The following is a 20,882-nucleotide window of genomic DNA, read 5'->3' on the forward strand; positions in this document are numbered from 1 at the left end:
GACATGGATGAGAGAGTTTGGTGTGGATGAGCCAGGCCTTCCCGTCCAACATCAGTGTGTGACCTCACAAATACGCTTCTGGAAGAATGGTCAAAAAGTCCCATAAACACACTCCTAAACCTTGTGGAAAGCCCTCCCAGAAGAGTTGAAGCTGTTATAACTGCAAAGGGTGGACCGACGTCATATTAAACCCTACTGATTAAGAATGGGATGTCACTTAAATTCATATGCGAGTCAAGGTAGGTGAGCGAATACTTTTGGCAATATAGTGTGTATATATATTACAATATATTTATATATCGTATTATATTATGTTATGTTATTCATATTTAAGTATATGAAGAAAGAAATGCCCCCACCAAGTTTTTGTCTACTTCCTGTTGAAATCTAGAGAGAAGTTCAGAAAAGTGCTGAATGTTAAAAAACGTTTCCTCAAACAAAAAGTTCTTCCTCTTTTTCTCTGAAAAACTGAAGGATGATGTTTTCCTTTACGTGTTCAGAAAATTCACTTAATTCTTCAGATCAATAAACTCTTTAAAAAGATGAAAACAGGAGATACGAGGTTCTCATGGGACAGATGGTGATCTCACAGAATATTTAAAACATGTAATGTACACATTCATGGAGAAAAAATATCCCATATAATAGTACAATAGTATATTAGTACAAGATTAAACCGCTCAAGCACTACTTTTACCTCAAATACTACATTAAGATACTTTTACTACAACTACTTTAACTATGTTTAGATACTTTTACTACAATTACTTTAACTATGTTTAGATACTTCTACTACAACCACTACATTAAGATACTTTCACTACAACTACTACATTAAGGTACTTTCACTGCAACCTCTACATTAAGCTACTTTTACTCGTAATTTTACTACGACTTCTAAATTAAGATACTTTTACGATAACTACTTTTACTATGCTTAAATACTTTTACTACAACTACTACATTGAGATACTTTTACTACAACTACTTTAACTATGTTTAGATACTTTTATTGCAACAACTTTAACTACGTTTAGACAATTTTACTACAACTACTACATTAAGATACTTTTACTACAACTACTTTTACTATGTTTAGATACTTTTATTGCAACAACTTTAACTACGTTTAGACAGTTTTACTACAACTACTACATTAAGATACTTTTACTACAACTACTTTTACTATGTTTAGATACTTTTACTATAACTACGGTAACTATGCTTAGATACTTTTACTACAACTATGTTTAGATAGTTACAACTACGTTAACTATGTTTAGATACTTTTAATATGACTACTACATTAAGATACTTTAACTACAACTATGTTTACTATGTTGAGATGCTTTTACAACAACTCCTTAAACTATGTTTAGATAATTTTTTCTATATTCTACTATTACATTAATATACTTTTACTACAACTACTTTGACTACATTTAGATACTTGTATCCCTGTATCCCTGTGTACTTGCAGCCCTGTATCCCATTACCCCTAAGTTCCTGCATCCTTGTTCCATGTGTCCTTGGACCCGTGAATCCTTGTTCCCCTGTACCCCCATGTCCTTTGACCCGTGACTCCTTGTACCCCTAAGTTCATGTGTCCTTGTATTCCTGTGTCCTTGGACCCGTGAATCCTTGTACCCCTGTACCCCCATGTCCTTGGACCTGTGAATTATTGTACCCCTAAGTCCCTGTGTCCTTTTATCCATGTTTCCCTGTGTTCTTGGACCCATGAATCCTTCTACCCCTAAGTTCCCGTGTCCTTGTATCCCTGTGTCTTTGGACCCGTGAATCCTTAGACCCCTAAGTTCTTGTGTCCCTGTATCCCTGTGTCCTTGGACCCATGAATCCTTGTACCCCTAAGTTCCTGTGTCCTTGTTTCCCTGTGTCCTTGGACCCGTGAATCCTTGTACCCCTAGGTTTTTGTGTCCCTGTGTCCTTGGACCTGTGAATCCTTGTACCCCTAGGTTCTTGTGACCCTGTATACCTGTGTCCTTGGACCCATGAATCCTTGTACCCCTAAGTTCCTGTGTCCTTGTATCCCTGTGTCCTTGGACCTATGAATCCTTGTTCCCCTAAGTTCTTGTGTCCCTGTATGCCTGTGTCCTTGGACCCGTGAATCAGAACAGTTACATCCTTTGTGTCCTGGTTATGTGGTCTTGATTACAGCTGTGGATCATGACTCTTTGATATCACCTGTGAAGATAAACATAAGATAAATAAGGGGATCTGGTCTGTCCTCGCCCCAAGCTCCTACAGAAGACTCCTTGGGTCCTTGAGGAGGAGGGAGGAGGAAGAAGGGAGGAGGTCTCTGTGGGTGGCGTCGGGTTGGTGAGAGGAAGTCAGTCTTGTTCAGTTTGACTTCAACAGTCTGAAGAACAACAGAGAGAGAGAGAGAGAGAGAGAGAGAGAGAGAGAGTGTGAGAGAGACAGAGAGAGAGAGAGAGAGAGAGAGAGAGAGAGAGATGAAGGTCCATTCTCTGCTGATGTCGATCGCCCTCAGCTGCTGCTGCTCTGCTGAAGGTAAAAAAAACCTAGTACAACACTTTGGATTCACATAGATGATTCATGGAGTGGTTCAATGTTTGAATATGAATGTATCTTAATCGTCCATTAATTATAATTAAACAGTAATCAACTGTCAGTTGTAACCCTTGTACATCTCAGATGTTTAGAAAATGGCATTTAAAAATACTATTAACATAATGGTTTATTTAAATCTATAACATTAATGAACAACTTGAATTAATTTAACTGTTTCTAAACACCTAATTGCACACCAAACACCATTTACACGTATTTCGTCTTTATATGCTGAAGATAACAATCATAAACATGTAGCATTAAAAGAACAAACTAAAAGATGTAACGTGTGCACAGAGTAAAACAAACATTTAAATAGATTAACAGTATAATAACCCTACATAACAACTATTACTACAACTGGGCTAATAAGTACCACTACCTCTACTACTACTTCTACTACTTCGACTACTAGGCCAACAGGTACTACTACCACTAGTACTACTTCAACTACTCCTACCTCTACTACAACTTCTACTACATTTACTCCTTCAAATACTACTATTACTAGGCCAACAAGTACTACTACTACCACTACTACTACTTCTAGGCCCAAAACTACTTCTACAACTAAGCTATCTTCTACTGTTGCTTCTATCACTACTTCCACTACTGCAAAGCAATGGTATTGGATTGAAACCTGTTGTCGTGGTAACTGGTTTCTTCACCACTCCTACATCTTCGTCACCAAAGAAGAAGTGAGACAAGGAAGTGGGACAACTGGACCCTCCAACACACACTCATGATCCCTTGTGTGCGTGTGTGTGTGTGTGTGTGTGTGTGTGTGTGTGGTCTCTAGTAGAACATGTGTTTCCTTTCCTTATAAAAATTCTGCAGTCAGCAGAATGGTACTTGGAGATACGAGGTTGATACAAACAGAAGACATTACAACACATCAGACGGCGTTGATGTGAAAAATGATTCTCTTATATTCTCATTTAGTCTTTAATTTTAATGTGAAACTCTATTAATCATAAATAATCATTCAAACAAATATTAGTTTACTAAATAAACCATTCATAAACATGAGAACATATATCTTTCTAACATTACGTAACATTCATCATTCTTTCACTTTAAATCAATACATTTTATTTAATTGGTCAGAAGACAGAAGTGCAATGTGGGCTGATATATAGTTTTGGATTATTTCTAGCATTACTTATTATCATCATCATCATTAATATTGTTATTAGCAGTAGTAGCAGTTGTAATCATGGATTATTTTTCACTTGTTGTTTTTCTTCGCTATTTTTTTATATAGCTCTATTTATTTTGTAAAGCTTGAGTGTATGAATTGATGAGGAAGAATGTACAGCTTGTCCACACCTCTCATCAACCTATACTTTATTTCAGTAAATATTTAATGTGTTTATGAACCGTGTGTCATCAACATGAAGAGAAAAACATCAAGAACCATTAAGTCGTTACAGATCTTCCAATCATGTCACATGGACAAAAACGGATTCTCATCATAACGTAGCTCATTTCTCATTTTCTCAGGATGGTTAATTGAATCTGACCTCCCAACTCTCATCTTATTATTTACATCTCCTCTGATTGTTTGGACATTCATGTCCGTGATAGAGAGAAAGGAGACCTGTGGCTTCATGGTCAGATGAAACCACCACGATTACTTTTTACAGCGTTTTTTCTCTGAAACAGCAGTTATTTATGGGGTCAGTTCAGTCTCATTAATAATGAATGCACAGAGAAGGATTCACAAATATATTTTGTGATTTATATATAAATGACTCTCTTCTCACAAATACATTTCGTTTTAAATAAATGTAATATAAATTTATAAATATATTAATTAAAAAAATATTTGCAATTTACATCAAAAATGTATTTGTATGTTGTTACATTTATATACAAACTGTTAAACTTGAATTTAAAAGACGCTTTTCATTCGTGAACTGATCTGTATTTATTTGTGGATTTTTGAGACTCTCCTGACGTGGCTGGATTCACAAAAGCTGTGCTCTGGCCATGGTGAGGTACCCCTCGTGGGAATGCAGTCATGTGATTGGCTGAAAACGAGGGAGGCATCTGATTGGCTACAGAGAGTTCCTTGTTGAAAAAAATGCATTCGTGAATCCAGCCACGTTAGGAGAGTCTCAAAAATCCACAAATAAATACAGACCAGTTCACGAACAAATGCAAACAAGTTCACAAATGAAAAGCGTCTTGTTAATTAAAGTTTAACAGTTTGTATATAAGTATAACAACATACAAATACATTTTTGATGAAAATTGCAAATATTTTTTTAATTCATTGTGGCGCCCGCGGGACAGAGGTAAGGAGGAGGGAACCGGGGAGCGTAATAAATAACGTGTATGTACCGCCGTGGCATGTGACAGCCACAGCGCTGTTGCCACCGCACTCTATCCCTCCAAGGCACCGCGCAGGGAACGGACGGCGGGCCATATATGGAGTTCCGATTACCCATCGGAATCACCGGCGTGGAGGAACACGGCTGGGAGGAAATCAGCGCAAGACGACCGGAGGGGATAAAAGGAGACGACGGAGAATACGTTCGTGTGGAGAGTAAGGAGATGATGAGAGAGAGAGAGAGAAAACTAAAAGCCCTGTGTATGACCCGCTTCTGTAGGAGAACCCCGCGCCCTGATCGACCCCCGGACCGTCTGACTACCCGCCTCTGCTTCGACCCCCGCCTGCCTGACCGCCGCCTCTCCCGCCGAGCCCCGGACCGTATGACTGCCCGTCCCCGTGTACCGAACCCCGCTCTCGCCCAACGACGCCGCCTCAGCCTCAGCCCCCTCAAGCCAGCCCCGCACTCCGCGGCATCGACAGCATCCCTGCCACAGTCTTTAATAAAGAACATTGATTGTGAATTTGGTGTGGACAGCCCTCTTTTCCCTGAAATTGGTCACGTAGCGCCTTCTTGTAACCCTGGAGGCGCCACACTGGTGGAGAATGCGGGCACTGTAGATCTGACCAATATCAGGGGAAAGCCGCACCAAGTCATCACCATGAATCCCGATCCTGATTACGCCGGTCTCTGCGCACAGCTGCTGGAGCTACAGCGGGCGCAGCTGGAGCAGACCGGCGCGCTGACTCGAAGGCTCCTCGAACGGGACCAGGGGAGCCGAATAGACCCCGCAAGGTTTCTGGTGAAGCAGAGGGAAGAAGACGAGGTGGAGACTTTCCTCCTAACGTTCGAAAGGACGGCCTCCAGGGAGGGTTGGCCCGGCGACCAGTGGACGGACCTGATCGCGCCCTTCCTCTCCGGAGCGGCACAGACTGCCTATCGGGACCTCTGCGAGGTCAGCACGTCCCGTATGAAGAGCTGCACGCGGAGATCCTGAAGCCGCTAGGGCACACCCTCATCTCAAGGGCCCAGCGGGTACATGAGTGGACATTCAACCCGGCCGAGTCCCCGCGTATGCAAATGTACGAGCTGACCAGACTCATGAACATGTGGAGGACCTCCGTAAGCGAATGACAACGCTGTGGCCGCTCGTGAGAGAGCACATGGCCGAGGCCCAAACGGCACAGGCACAACCGGTGAGCGCAACCCCGCGAGTTCCAGGTGGGGGATAAAGTCCTCGTGTTAATTCCCACTGTGGAGTGCAAGTTCCTGGCGCGGTGGCAGGGGCCATATGAGGTGATCGAGAGGACGGGCGAAGTGAACTACAGGGTACGACAGCCAGGTAGACGACCTCCCACCAAGATTTATCATATAAATCTCCTGAAAAAATGGGTGGCCCGCGAGGCGTGTCTGTTTCTCTCTCCCCCACAGAAGCCGCACAAGACAGTGCTGGAGGCAGTGCCCATGGGAGAGCAGCTCATGCCCCGACAGACCCAGGACCTCCGGGAGCTGGTGCAGAGGCACCACCGGGTTTTTTCCACCGAGGCGGGCTACACCACCCTCATCGAACACCCCATCCACACACCCCCCGGCAGGAAGGTAAAACTAAGACCCTACCGTGTCCCCGAGGCCAGGAGACAGGCCATTCGAGAAGAGGTCCAGAAAATGCTACAAGCTGGCATCATAGAAGAGTCCCGGAGTGAGTGGTGTAGCCCCATCGTCCTAGTCCCCAAACCCGATGGTTCGTTAAGGTTTTGCAACGACTTCCGGCACCTCAACGCCATATCCCAGTTCGATGCCTACCCCATGCCGCGGGTAGATGAGCTGATCGAACGCCTGGGAAAGGCCCGGTACATCTCCACCCTCGACCTGACTAAGGGGTACTGGCAGGTGCCTCTCTCCCCCGAAGCCCGCGAAAAGACCGCCTTCGCAACCCCCGACGGGCTGTTCCAGTACCTCCGACTCCCGTTCGGATTACACGGAGCCCCCGCCACATTCCAGCGCCTGATGGACCAGGTACTCCGGCCCCACCGGGAATACGCGGCGGCGTACCTGGATGACATCGTGATCCATGGGGAGGAGTGGGGAACCCATCTGGAGCAACTGAGCGCGGTACTCCAGGCGCTGCGGGAGGCGGGGCTCACCACCAACGCCAAGAAATGTCGCCTGAGGTATTATCTCCTGGGAAGACAGTTCACCCTGGTGACGGATCATGCTCCGTTGGTGTGGATGGCCCGACACAAGGACACCAATGCCCGGGTAACCCGATGGTTCCTGGCTCTCCAGCCGTACTCGTTCAAGGTCACCCACAGGTCCGGCTCAGCCCATGGAAACGCGGATGCCCTGTCCCGGCGGGACGCCCTGAGCGGCTGGATCGCCCCTCCCACATGGTCGGAGCTGAGGGGGGGGGTATGTGGCGCCCGCGGGACAGAGGTAAGGAGGAGGGAACCAGGGAGCGTAATAAATAACGTGTATGTACCGCCGTGGCATGTGACAGCCACGGCGCTGTTGCCACCGCACTCTATCCCTCCTGGGCACCGCGCAGGGAACGGACGGCGGGCCATATATGGAGTTCCGATTACCCATCGGAATCACCGGCGTGGAGGAACACGGCTGGGAGGAAATCAGCGCAAGACGACCGGAGGGGATAAAAGGAGACGACGGAGAATACGTTCGTGTGGAGAGTAAGGAGATGATGAGAGAGAGAGAGAGAAAACTAAAAGCCCTGTGTATGACCCGCTTCTGTAGGAGAACCCCGCGCCCTGATCGACCCCCGGACCGTCTGACTACCCGCCTCTGCTTCAACCCCCGCCTGCCTGACCGCCGCCTCTCCCGCCGAGCCCCGGACCGTATGACTGCCCGTCCCTGTGTACCGAACCTCGCTCTCGCCCAACGACGCCGCCTCAGCCTCAGCCCCCTCAAGCCAGCCCCGCACTCCGCGGCATCGACAGCATCCCTGTCACAGTCTTTAATAAAGAACATTGATTGTGAATTTGGTGTGGACAGCCCTCTTTTCCCTGAAATTGGTCACGTAGCGCCTTCTTGTAACCCCGGAGGCGCCACATCATTTATGGATTTATATTACATTTATTTAAAACGAAATGTATTTGTGAGAAGAGAGTCAAATATATTTGTGAATCCTTCTCTGTGCATTCATTATTAATGAGACTGAACTGACCCCATAGTTATTGGCTCATACCTTGTTTTTTAAATAATCTCACAATCTATGTTTTTTGAGTCCCAAAAAAAGAATTCCTCTTTCATTCACTTTTTTAACCCATTAATAACCTGGTAAAACATCAACACAATGTCATTAATAACTCCACCTTCACAAACTCTCAAGTTACACAACTTTTCCTTCATCATAATGTGGTTTAAAGGCTGAGACTTCCCAGCATGTTTCAGTCAGGACCTCATATTAATGGGAGGTTTTACCAAGAACCTGTTCACAACTACCATCAAACAGAGGCCTGTACTACGCAAGTTCAACATACCAGTTCAGTTATCCAGCTTCAGTAACCTTAACAAAGGCAATCAGAGATCAGAGGTCACACGACGCTGGTTATCAACTCTAAAGTCAACCAGGGTTTCCCTTCCGTGCTATGAGCGTGTGCACATAAAAAGGCGGGGTTTTCAGCATTTGACCAATAGCAAACATCAGTCTACGGGAAGCAGAGTGGCATATTTCACGTACGAGGAGCAAACCATAATCTTATAAGTTAAACATATAATACAGGCAAAAAGCAACAGTTTCATCTGGAAACATCCAAATGCAGGAAGGACAGCTGGCAAAAACTCACCGACTGTGTGAATGTGCAAGTTAATAGTTGTATAATATAAAGATAATAATATCATATGGGCACTAGTAGATCTGACTGATTATTTCGGTTTAAGTGCGCTGATAGCTAAGTGGTAGGGTTGGAGCCCCATGTATCGAGGCTCCCTGTGTAACGGGTTAGTACTCTTGCGTTGTGTAGAGATGACCTACTCTCCAAACACGTTAAGGCTCGGTTATGCTTCCGCGTGGTGATCACGCAATGGCCACGCAATGGCCACGCAGTTCCTTGGAGACCGTGATGGTTCTGCGTTGGGTTTACGTGTCTAAATGCAATTCAATGTTTTTTGTAAAGACTGACCGACCAAGACTCTTGACGTATATCGTCGTTAGCCTCGTTATAGCCTATTTGTTTACCTTCCGGCTTTAAACAGCCACAATTTTTCAGTGTTTTATTTCTTTGTGCAAAAGCGACAAGGTGCAAACAATAAAAGTATTAAAAGTTTAAATGGCGGTGTTTATGAAGCATAACTTGGGCTTTATGCTTCCGCGTTGACACAACGCAAGGGGGCTTGCGGACCCCTTACATCCTTGCGGACCCCCCTTACGTCCAATGCAAGGGCCTGACGTGCACCTCCCAAAAATCCTAGACGCGCGTCGAGGCGATGCAACGCCAACGCAGTGGCATTGGCTGTGTTGGTCCGCTAACTACATCCGCTGGAGACCGCTTTTCCGGTTTCCACTCATAAACACCGCCATTTAAACTTTTAATAGGTCCATTGCACTACGCGGAAGCATAACCGAGCCTTAACTTGGGCATAAAGGCTCGGTTATGCTTCTGCGTAGTGATCACACAATGGCCACAGTTAACCCGGACCTCCTTCATGTCACCCAAACCTCCTTTGTGTCACCCGGAACTCTTTCGTGTCACCCGGACCTCTTTCGTGTCACACGGACCTCTTTCGTGTCACACGGACCTCCTTCATGTCAACTGGACTTCGGGTGACGTTAGGGTAATGTTCGGCTGACGTTCGGCTGACGTTCGGGTAATGTTCGGCTGACATTCGGTTAATGTTCGGGTGACGTTTGGGTGACATTCGGGTGACATCCGGGTGATGTTCGGGTGGCATTCGGGTGACGTTCGGTAACGTTCGGCTGACGTTCGAGTGACGTTTGGGTGATGTTCGGGTGACGTTTGGGTGACGTTTGGGTGACGTTTGGGTGATGTTCAGCTAAAGTTTGGCTGATGTTCGGGTGACGTTCGGGTAACCTTCGGCTGACGTTTGGCTGACGTTCGGGTGACGCTTGGGTGATGTTCTACTAAAGTTTGGCTAAAGTTCGGCTGACATTCGGGTAATGGTCGGCTGACAATCAGGTAACAGTCCGCTGACGTTCGGCTGACATTCGGGTAGCGTTCAGCTGACATTCGGGTGACGTTCGGGTGATATCTCTTCATCTTGGTCTTCTCAGTTCGGACAAACATTCAAAAGCTTAATTTTAGTGGCAGTCTCATGATTAGCAACTCATGTGTAGCACCGTCTGAGCCTGTGAGCCTGACCTCATATAATAAAACCAAGGCTGAAGTGTTGGTCCATGTTTGGCTGAGATGCCTGTCAATCAAAGCAACAGAGTTTTTTTCAGAGGTAAGTTTTGACTTCAGTCGTCTTCACTGCAGGTGATTACCATGACAACCCACCTGCTGCCATGACGATAGGCGTCACCAAGTCACCCACCCAATCAGAAGTCATCTCTGCCCCCAGGCTGGATCTGGACCAGGGTCAGCAGCTGGAGGCACAGTGGAGGAAGGAGGTCCTGGATCTGCTGACACAACTGCTCCTGGTACAGAAGCAGGTCGCCAGAGGTCAGGATCATGTGGTCCAACTGCTCGGCACCCTGGGAACTCAGGTGGGTTTATTTTCGTTAAATCCTATGTAGTGTAGTTTGATTTAAATTTAGTTTGGATTGAATTTAAGTTCAGATAAGGTTTAGTTTATCTCTGGTTTAATTGAATTTATCTCAGGTTTACTTTAGATTGGCTCCAAATTATCTCAGTTTTACTTCAGATTGGGTCTTAGTCATCTCAGGTTTACTTTAGAAAAGGCTTAGTTTAGTTTATCTCCATTTTAGATGCGTTTACTTTTGCCTCACTTCCAGTCTCCCTAACTGGTCTTCCAAAACCTGATCTAGAACAAGATCATAGAATCCTAATCTTGTCATCAGATTACTATTCTGATCAGGTTTAACTAATCTAACCACTATGTTTACATTGTGTCCTCAGGGTTCTCAGCAGATCCAGGATCTGCAGCACTTGGCTCGACAACAGAGTCTACTGGTTGAAAACCACCAGGCTTTACTGCTGCAGACGTCCCGCATCGCCACCCAGTTGCAGGAAGTCACCAAGCAACCTGCTCCCAGCCAATGAGAGTGTGGTTCTTTACATGCAGCCAATGAGACAAGAGGAATCTGTAGCAACAGTGAAACATGTTGTTTTGTTCTTATTAAGCTGATGATTTATGGTTGGATGGGTTCAGTTCACGACTGAAATGATTTCCAGTATGATGATGAATTCAAACACACTGATAGTCAAAGTAATTCATGTTGTTTTTAATTAGATTAAGAATAAAATCAACGTAGTAGAAATGATCTGGTACAATGCTGACATCACAGCGTTTCATTGGCCATGCAGCTCGGTTGGATCTTCTTTTCTGATTCGAGATGTTATGTAATTTTAAATAAAGTTGTGTTGACTCATCCATCCAGTTGTCGTGATTCTGTGTGTTATGTTTTTACTGGGAACTGTGGTGCCACTGCCGGTATTTGAATGTTGGTGTTGGTCTTTTAAGCCTCAGTGGATCCTTAGATCCTGTGAACCACATATTGGTTGGGAGGGGGTGCAATGGGATCATCTTTGGGCCTTGTAGAGGTTTTGGTTTACATTTTTTTGTGTCTGTTTCTTTGTTTGTTTCAGGTTCTCTTGATCCTCCGTCGATCCATCTGAACTCGGACCTCCTGCCAAACCAGACGGAGGTGGTTCTGACAGCTGGCTCCGCCTTCAACCTCAGCTGCCATGGCAACCCTTCGGCCCATTTGACCACCACTGCGTTCCGTCTGTTGTACCAGGACAGACGGCTGGACCTGGTGGATGTAAGGAAGTCAGACCCCCGGCACACTGGGACTTACCGCTGCGGGTTCCTCAACCGCAGCCTGGACTACCTGGACACCTGGTTACACCTGTATGTCAAAGGTAAAGTTAGGACCTAGATCCAAACATGTTCCCTCTGGACGACTAGGTACAAGAAAATAACGACTAGGAACAAGAAAATAACAACTAGGTACAAGAAAATAACGATAAGGAACAAAAGAATAATGACTAGGAACAAGAAAACTGACTAGGGACAAGAAAAATAACAACTAGGAACAAGAAAACAATGACTTGGATCAAGAAAACAACAACTAGGGGGGGCTGGTGGCGCAGTGGTTAGGGCAGCCGCCCCATGTACAGAGGCTCAACGTCCTTGAAGCGATGATCCCGGGTTGGACTCCCGGCCCGGCGATCAGCTTCCCGCATGTCTTCTCCCTCTATCTCCCTGTTTCCGCACTGTCTCTATAAAATAATAAAAGGCTTGAATGGCGCTCTAGCCTAAAAAATAATCTTTCGAAAAAGAAAACAATGACAAGGAACAAGAAAACAATGACTAAGAACAAGAAAACAATGAAGGAATAAGAAAACAATGACAAGGAATCAGAAAATAACAACTAGGACCAAGAAATAAGTTTGATAGGTTTTGTAGCTTTCACCATCTGTTGATATTGATTTCCCATAATGCATCACCCACAGACCCAGCTGATCCCACCAGCGTGTTTGTCACACCTCGCAGCGTCCCTGTTGTCAAGGAGGGCCAGGATTTCCTGTTCAGGTGTCTGCTTACCGACCCATCGGTCACTAACCTCACCCTTCAATCAGAGGACAGCACCAGGGGCAAGGGGTGGGGCCTGCCCCAGGGCATGAATGTGACCTTTGACCCCCGGAGAGGAGCCCTGATCCGAGACCTGCAGAGGTCATTCAAAGGACGCTACGTTTGTTCTGGCTGGAAGGACAGGAGACAGTTCAGATCCAGACCTGTTGATCTTATCATGGTCCCCAGTAAGTCTGTCTTGTGTCCATTTCTACCCGTTTTCCAGTAAGACCTGTCAGTCTTGTGTCCATTTCTACCCGTGTCCCACTAAGACCTGTCAGTCTTGTGTCCTTTTCTACCCGTGTCCCAGTAAGACCTGTCATTCTTGTGTCCATTTCTACCTGTGTCCGAGTAAGACCTGCCTGTCCTGTGTCCATTTCTACCCGTGTCCCCAGTAAGACCTGTCTGTCTTGGGTCTATTTCTACCCGTGTCACCAGTAAGACCTGCCTGTCTTGGGTCCATTTCTACCTGTGTCCCCAGTAAGACCTGTCTGTCTTGGGTCCTTTTCTACCCATGTCCCCAGTAAGACATGTCTGTCATGTCTTTCTGCAGAACTCCGTGATCCTCCTTCCCTGTCTGTCAGTCAGGATGAGCTGGTCCGCCTCATAGGGGAGACCTTTGAGGTCACCTGTCTGACCAGTAACCCGTCTCATTTTTATAACCTCACCTGGACTCACCCAAATACAAAGGTCAGAGGTCACCTTTTGGTCTTTACTCTCGACACACTTTCTGTTTTGATATTCACTGGTAGTTTGGTTTGTTCCAGAACTTGAACGTCACTGTCAGCCGTCACTATAGAAACCGCCTGTACATCAACAGCACCCTGACAGTCTCTGCTGTCAGTCTGATACACGGAGGGACCTACACGTGTACTGCCGTCAATGAAGCTGGAGTTGCCACGGCAACCACACAGCTCAGAGTTCTGGGTAAGACACTAAAACAAAAGGAAACAAGATAGGATATTTTGAAATTTTAAAATATGTTTGGGGAAAAAGATATACTGATGGAATAAGAAAAAACATTTATGAGGAAACAATGTGTTGGAATAAGAATCATCTTTGGGAGCAAGATAAGTGATATGAACTAGATAAAAAAACATATGAGAATAAGAAGAAACTGTGGAAACAAGATAACAAATGTGTAGAAACAAGATATAAAAAAATGTGGAAATGATAAAAACATGTGAATAAGAAGAAAATGTGGAAACAAGATAAAAACATATGGAAACAAAATAAAAACGTGAGAATAAAAAGAAAATGTGAAAACAAGATAAAAGATGTGGAAACAAGAAAAAATAATAAGATAAATACGTGGAAACAAGATAAAAAAAGAATAAGATAAAAACGTGGAAACAAGATAAAAAAAATAAGAAAAACGTGGAAACAATATAAAAAGAATAAGATAAAAATGTCGAAACAAGATAAAAAAAGAATTAGATAAAACACATGGAAACAAGATAAAAACATGGGAACAAGATAAACACATGTGGAAACAAGATAAAAACAGAATAAGATGTAAACTTGATTAAGAAGCCATGATAAATTAAGTTTTGTGTAAAGATGGACAGATTGAATGTACATTCATATTCTTTCCTCTTCATCTTCTTCCTCACCAGAGTCTCCCTACTTGAGGATATACCTGCGGCCAATGCAGGCTAATGCTAACACCAAGACAATGGAGGTCAATGAGGACCTGGTTGCTAATGTTAGCAGCTTGCTGATGGAAGTGCAAGGAGAGCAAGAATCTAACTTAAGCAACATTTTCCTTGAAGTGAAGGGGAAACTAGTTTCTAATGCCAGCACCAATAGAATATTTGTGGATGGGGATAGTAGTGCTAACATCAGCGGCAGAAGCATAGTGGAGGTGTCTGAAGGTGGAGATTTGATGCTGACCTTTGTGATGGAGGCATATCCTCCAATCAGAAAACAGTATTGGACGACAACACAAGTCAACAACAACGTGCTTCACCATCAGAGCTACACTGCAAATGGCTACAGGTTAGCATGCTAACAACTACAGGCTAGCATTATCAGATTTCTGCAGGTATACCAACAATACCACTCTAAGGTTTGTTACGGTGGTATCGTTTGCTGTTTTTCATGGCACAGTTCGGAGGCGAGCTTGCTGCTGCGGCAGGTTCGTCAGGAGGATCGAGGTCGTTACTCGTTCCACTTCGTGAACTCGTTCTTCAATGGCTTGCAGAACGTCGACCTACGAATTTACCGTAAGAAACATTTCCTCCTCATTCTCCTCTTCTTCTTATTGTGTTGTCTATTGATCTATACACCTCAACAGCCTGCAAATCTTTAAATCTGACATTAATTCCATGTTGTTCGGGAGGTCTAATTTTACTTCTTTATCATATTTTATTCATTTTTGTTTGTTTTAGCTGCTGTTTCAGTTCAAATGCATTTTTTCAGATTCTCCAAGTGTTGTCGTCAGTCTAGAGAATGACAGTCTAACCTGCAGCAGCTCTGGATATCCACTACCCACAATGCTCTGGTCCATCTGCCCAGGGGTCCAGGACACGTACGTACCGACTGACGCTACGTTTCATTGCCCTGTATGTTTTGTTGCCCTGTACGTTTCGTTGTGCTGTACGTGTTGTTGCCCTTATCGTCTCGTTGCGCTGTAGGTTTCGTTGCCCTGTACATTTCGTTGCCCTGTATGTTTCGTTGCCCTGTACATTTCGTTGCTCTGTAGCTTTTGTTGCCCTGTAGGTTGCTTGCCTGGGGATCGCCCATTAACTAACCATGTTAAGTTACTTTACATGGAGAAGTCAAGATCAAATATTAAAGCCACTGAAATTGAAGAGAATAACTGAAAAGAAAACAAGAAAAAATGAAGATTCGATCGGAGTAACAAACATTCACCTGGTCTGCAGGTGTGGAGACGTTGCCAACTATCAGGTTCCTGCAGCTAATGTGACCTCACAGGAAGAGAAGGTGAGGTCACACCTGCCCCTTCCACTGCCAGCTGGTGATGATGTCACCGTGGAGTGCGTGGCCTACAACCAGATGGGCGTGTCTCGTGACGTCTTTAACCTTCGTAGGTATCGCAGAGGTCAAAGTTCATATGCGCCTGAAGGCGACGTCATCTTGTTGATAAAATGCGTAATGCTGCGTTTGGGTTCTGCAGGAAAAACTCCAACTTTCTTCACTCCGGCTCTGATTGGAGCGCTTGGTGCTGCTGCCCTCCTGCTCCTCCTCTTATTGGTCGTCTTCTACAAGTGGATGCAGGTGTGTTTCTTTAACAGGATAATGATCATTACAAAGTGAGCTAGCAAAACAATCACTGTTGGGAATAAAATATTAACTGACTAACTAAAGATTATTTTATTTCATCTCATAACGAGCCGATTGATTGATTGATTTGAGTGAGTGAATGATCCACTTAAGAACACAGAACTCGGTGGATTAAAGCTGCATTCTTCATCATTCAACCTTTGATTTGTATATTAACACAAACATTGTCGATGTCATCACTTCATTGACACGCTGCGAACATTTCGTCTCTACTTCTCTCAGAAACCCAAATACGAGGTACGCTGGAAGATCATCGAGAGCAGCAATGGAAACAGCTACACCTTCGTTGACCCCACCCAACTGCCGTACGACCAGGAGTGGGAGTTTCCTCGAGACAAACTCCGCCTCGGTAGAGAGACGACGTGTTACAGGGAACTAAATCTTTCTTATTTCCTCTCTGTGTGTAACTTTCCCCTCCTCTCTATCTCCCAGGTGCTGTTGTGGGATCGGGGGCATTTGGGAAGGTCGTCGAGGCAACGGCCTACGGTCTGGGAGCCGGTGAAGTGACCCGGGTCGCCGTCAAGATGCTGAAATGTGAGTCATCAAACTTCATCAGCAACATTATATGTTATTATACGATATTATATGTTATTATATGTCATTATGTCATTATATGATATATGTTATATGCTATTATATTATATGTTATTATGTTTCTATGTCATTATGTTATTATATGTGTTTATTTTATTATATATCATTATATTATATGTCACTATGTTATTATATGATATTGTATGTTAATATATGAATGTATGTTATTATATGTTATTAAATGATATTACATGTTAAATATTATATGATATTATATGTTATTATATGTTTTAATATATGTTTATTATATGATATTATATGTCATGGTATGTGATTATATGATAACAGGTGATCGTTGTGATTTCATGATCATTCATGTGCTCATCAACAGCGAGTGCTCACTGGGAGGAACGCGAAGCTCTGATGTCAGAGCTGAAGATCCTCGGCCATCTTGGTTACCATGACAACATCGTCAATCTGCTGGGAGCCTGCACTCGAGGAGGTGAATAGATAATTAAACACAAATATAAAGTAAATTAAATATTGAAAAGTCACATTGTTAGAGCCATTTTTTGGTTTGATATTATTTTTGATTTATCGTTTACATAGCGTGTCCGAAAGACATTTTCTATATAAAATGATCAACTCGTTATAATAATCATATAAATGTCGAAGAGAGAAAACAAAGCAGTGTCTTTCTACCTACTGAACCATGGTCTCTCTGGTCTTTGACCTCTTTGTCCCTCCCTTCAGGTCCCATGTTGATGATCACGGAGTACTGTAGCCATGGCGACCTGCTCAACTTCCTGCGAGCTCACGCTCAAGACTTCATGGCCTCAGTGATGAGTCTGGATGACGTGGAGGGTGATGGCGTCTATAAGAACATGGCGGCCCAGCAGACCCGGATACGGAGGTCAGACCTTCTCCAATGATCATATATATATACAGTATATATATATATAATATATACAAGTATACAAGTATCTTTCTCTGCTTCACATTTTGAAAACTTGTTACTTCAGTTAAAATGCATTTAAGTGGAGAAAAACCTACAGTACATTTCAGAGTTTGTTCATTTACTTGAGTAAAGAAGTTGAATCATCACTTTTACTTTGACCACAGTCTTGTTGAACACAAGTATCTATACTTCAACTTTTATCAGAGTATTGTTGAACACAAGTTTCTACACTTCTACCTTTATCAAGGTATTGGTGAACACAAGTATCTACACTTCAACTTTTATCAGGGTATTGTTGAACACAAGTATCCTATCTACACTTCTACCTTTACCAAAGTTTTGTTGAACACAAGTATCTGTACTTCTACTTTTACCAGAGTGTTGTTTAACACAAGTATCTGTATTCTACTTTTACCAGAGTATTGTTGAACACAAGTATATGTACTTTTACTTGTATCGGTCTTGTTGAACACAAGTATCTGTACATCAACTTTTACCAGTCTTGTTGAACTCAGTACTTCTACTTGAGCCCGTCTGGACTTCTGACTCATCTGAGAAAGTCCAGACACTATGACGTAAGATGAGCGGTGAATGAGACCCAGTGTACTTTGGTTTAATGTTAAAGAAACACATCGGTATTGTCAGCAAAGGAGGTGAGCAACAAAAGAGGTCCAACAATGGATCCCTGAGGTACATCAGGAAGATCAGACCCCGCAAACTGTTTCTGATCAGTAATATCTTCATAAATTATTATCAATATAACTTTAGGTCATTCTGATTGATATGATTTCTGATCATTCTTTTTTACGAACCTTAACATTTGACACTTCTGTATTTTCATTACTCATCACCTGTGATGATGTCACTATGTCATTATGATGTCACTATGTGTGTGTTTTGCAGTGACAGTGGGATATCATGCTGTTCACAGTATCAGGAGATGCAGCCATTTCTGAATCCAGGACAAAGACACCTGGGTAACAAATTGCACACACCTGCACACACTTGAACACAAGTGGACACACGTGGACTCACCTGCACACACCTGCACTCACCTTGACACACCTGAACACACCTGCACATACCTGGACACACCTGGACACACCTGGACACCCCTGGACATCCCTGGACACACCTGAACACACCTGTAATTTTATCTATGAGGTCAAACCTGTCTTCCTTCCTGTCTCTCAGGTGTGCAGACAAACAATGTCTCTGTGGGGGGCCTCATGAGGTTTTCCTACCAGGTGGCTCAGGGTCTGGAGTTCCTGTCCTCCAGGAATGTAAGAGTCCACCTACGTTTGTCTGTCTCGACTCTCTCACTGTTGTCATCATCAGTATCACCACAACCAGCAGTAACACCTGTCTGTCCACCTGTCTGTCCACCTGTCTGTCCACCCGTCTGCACACCTCTCTGCACACCTGTCTTCCCATCTGTCATCCCACCTGTCTGCTCGCCTGTCTGTCAGTGTATCCACAGAGACGTAGCAGCCAGAAATGTCCTCCTGACGGAACGCTGCGTTGCAAAGATCTGTGACTTCGGGTTGGCCCGAGACATCCGCAACGACGACAGCTACATCGTCCAGGGAAATGTCCGTGTTATGCACTTCTGCTGTTCACATAATATTCACCGTGGTTTTGATGATTGATTGTCCAACAGAAGAAGAACGTTGTGCTTTGTGCCGACAGGCCCGTCTGCCGGTGAAGTGGATGTCTCCAGAGAGCATCTTCCAGTGTGTCTACACAGTCCAGAGCGACGTCTGGTCCTATGGAGTCCTGCTGTGGGAGACCTTCTCGCTGGGTAACCCCCGCAGACATGTTGCTATGGAGATGCCTCCATCCACACAAAGTCTGATTCTTATAGTGTATCCTCACTATGAAGTACACACTAAGAATGTACTCTGTAAAATTCACACTTTGTATGCACAGTGTAAAGTACACAGTTAGTATAGACACTATATGTGTGTACTCCAGTGTGTACTTGTAGTATTTATACTTGAAGTATTGATTCTATAAAGTACACACTAAAGAACAAAGTAAGATTAAAATGTCTGTTATTTTCCTTGTAACACCTTGTGGACCTCTCTGATTGGATGACTGCGTTCACCTGTTCAGGTAGGAGTCCATACCCAAATGTTGCCGTGGATTCAAACTTCTACAAGATGATCCAAGATGGCCGCCACATGGACAAGCCAGACTTCGCTCCAGTGGAGATGTGAGGAGGCTCATTTATCTGAACAAAGAACCTCGGTGTGACTCTGGATGCAGGCCTCAACGGGTCCATGATGACCTCAAGGGGTTGATGGTTCTGGTTTCCGTTGTTAAATGTTAAATGTAGATTTTGTCTCTCAGGTATCAGCTGATGACGCTGTGCTGGAGTTTAGAGCCCACAGACAGACCCACCTTTAAAACGATTGGTCAGCTCATCAAAAGGCTCCTCCCCTCCACCAATGACTCATCACCACATCACAGTGACCAGGTGAGACACTTGTCCTTGGGTGTATTGGCGCTCAGAATTCCAGGGGTGCCTGAACACATCATCACTCTTCTTCTCTCCACAGTCGACATACAAGAACATCAGTGAGTGCAGAGAGGAAGAGGAGGAGTTCAGGGATGCACCAAAGAGGGAGGGAGAGGAGACGGGTCATATCTCCACCTCGTTCTGATCCATCAGAACATCACGATGACAACGAGGACGATGATGACGAGGAGACCATGATGAAGAACATCTCTCAGTGTCATGATCGTCAATCAAAAAGACGACGCCGTCACTTTAAATGTTTCAGGACGCGAAAGAGACAAATCCTCCAACAGTCTGAATCAGTTCATTATTATTTTATATAACATTTAACCGATGTTTCTTTTTGTTTTTCTCTGTAACCTTTTATCAATATGAACTTTTCACTTTTATACTTGTATATGATAGTGTTGGCTGCTGTGTAAACATAATAAATGTTAAAAAGTATTCAAATTGTCTTCATAATGTCCAGTAATAAACATATTATTACACCTTTATTTACTGATCAATATTGAATAAATTAATTATTCCAGCAGAATATATGAACATGTTTTAAAGTATTTGTAGTGTCATTATTAAACTGTATGCTAAAGGCAAAGGGCACCTGTCAGGTGAGTTGAGGGGGCGGAGCCACACAAAGGCTTTACTGCTACTGGACTTGAGACTCTGAAACACGAAACCAGCAGTTCTGAGATTATTAAAATGATTGTTTGACTTTTCAGATTCATGAACATGAAGTATAAATTCTATTCTTCGTATATATACATTTAAATAAAGAAGTTATCATTATGTTGTAATCAATACACTATTAAATATCAATATTGTTATAATTTTAATATATTTAACATGTTTTATTATATTAATAATGTTCATAGTTTCTGTTGTTACAGTGTTTTAATAGTTTATATTT

The 20,882-nt window shown here is 43.8% G+C and overlaps 1 protein-coding gene across 1 annotated transcript; it reads left to right on the forward strand.

Moving 5' to 3' along the window:
* Nucleotides 1-2,373: 2,373 nt before the first annotated feature.
* csf1rb (colony stimulating factor 1 receptor, b) lies at nucleotides 2,374-20,469 on the forward strand. The gene is made up of 21 exons (XM_084029557.1): nucleotides 2,374-2,529; nucleotides 11,669-11,944; nucleotides 12,539-12,844; nucleotides 13,210-13,346; nucleotides 13,424-13,583; nucleotides 14,273-14,654; nucleotides 14,766-14,881; nucleotides 15,078-15,186; nucleotides 15,542-15,705; nucleotides 15,796-15,896; nucleotides 16,185-16,311; nucleotides 16,395-16,496; nucleotides 16,888-16,998; nucleotides 17,250-17,409; nucleotides 18,358-18,431; nucleotides 18,649-18,737; nucleotides 18,924-19,046; nucleotides 19,144-19,255; nucleotides 19,570-19,669; nucleotides 19,807-19,933; nucleotides 20,016-20,469. The coding sequence occupies exons 1-21, from the start codon at nucleotides 2,472-2,474 to the stop codon at nucleotides 20,118-20,120; spliced, it is 3,039 nt and encodes a 1,012-aa protein (XP_083885683.1). The 5' UTR covers nucleotides 2,374-2,471; the 3' UTR covers nucleotides 20,121-20,469.
* Nucleotides 20,470-20,882: the final 413 nt, after the last annotated feature.

This window comes from Eutrigla gurnardus, assembly GCF_963514095.1.
Source record: "Eutrigla gurnardus genome assembly, chromosome: 15".
In the NCBI taxonomy this organism is placed as follows: domain Eukaryota; kingdom Metazoa; phylum Chordata; class Actinopteri; order Perciformes; family Triglidae; genus Eutrigla; species Eutrigla gurnardus.

What these genes read in the sequence shown, in the direction of transcription:
- csf1rb (XM_084029557.1), top strand. Translation starts at nt 2,472, where the DNA reads ATGAAGGTCCATTCTCTGCTGATGTCGATCGCCCTCAGCTGCTGCTGC. An exon ending in TGATCTTATCATGGTCCCCA is followed by an intron (nt 12,845 to 13,209) that starts GTAAGTCTGTCT and finishes GTCTTTCTGCAG; the next exon opens with AACTCCGTGATCCTCCTTCC. An exon ending in TCCAGGACAAAGACACCTGG is followed by an intron (nt 18,432 to 18,648) that starts GTAACAAATTGC and finishes CCTGTCTCTCAG; the next exon opens with GTGTGCAGACAAACAATGTC.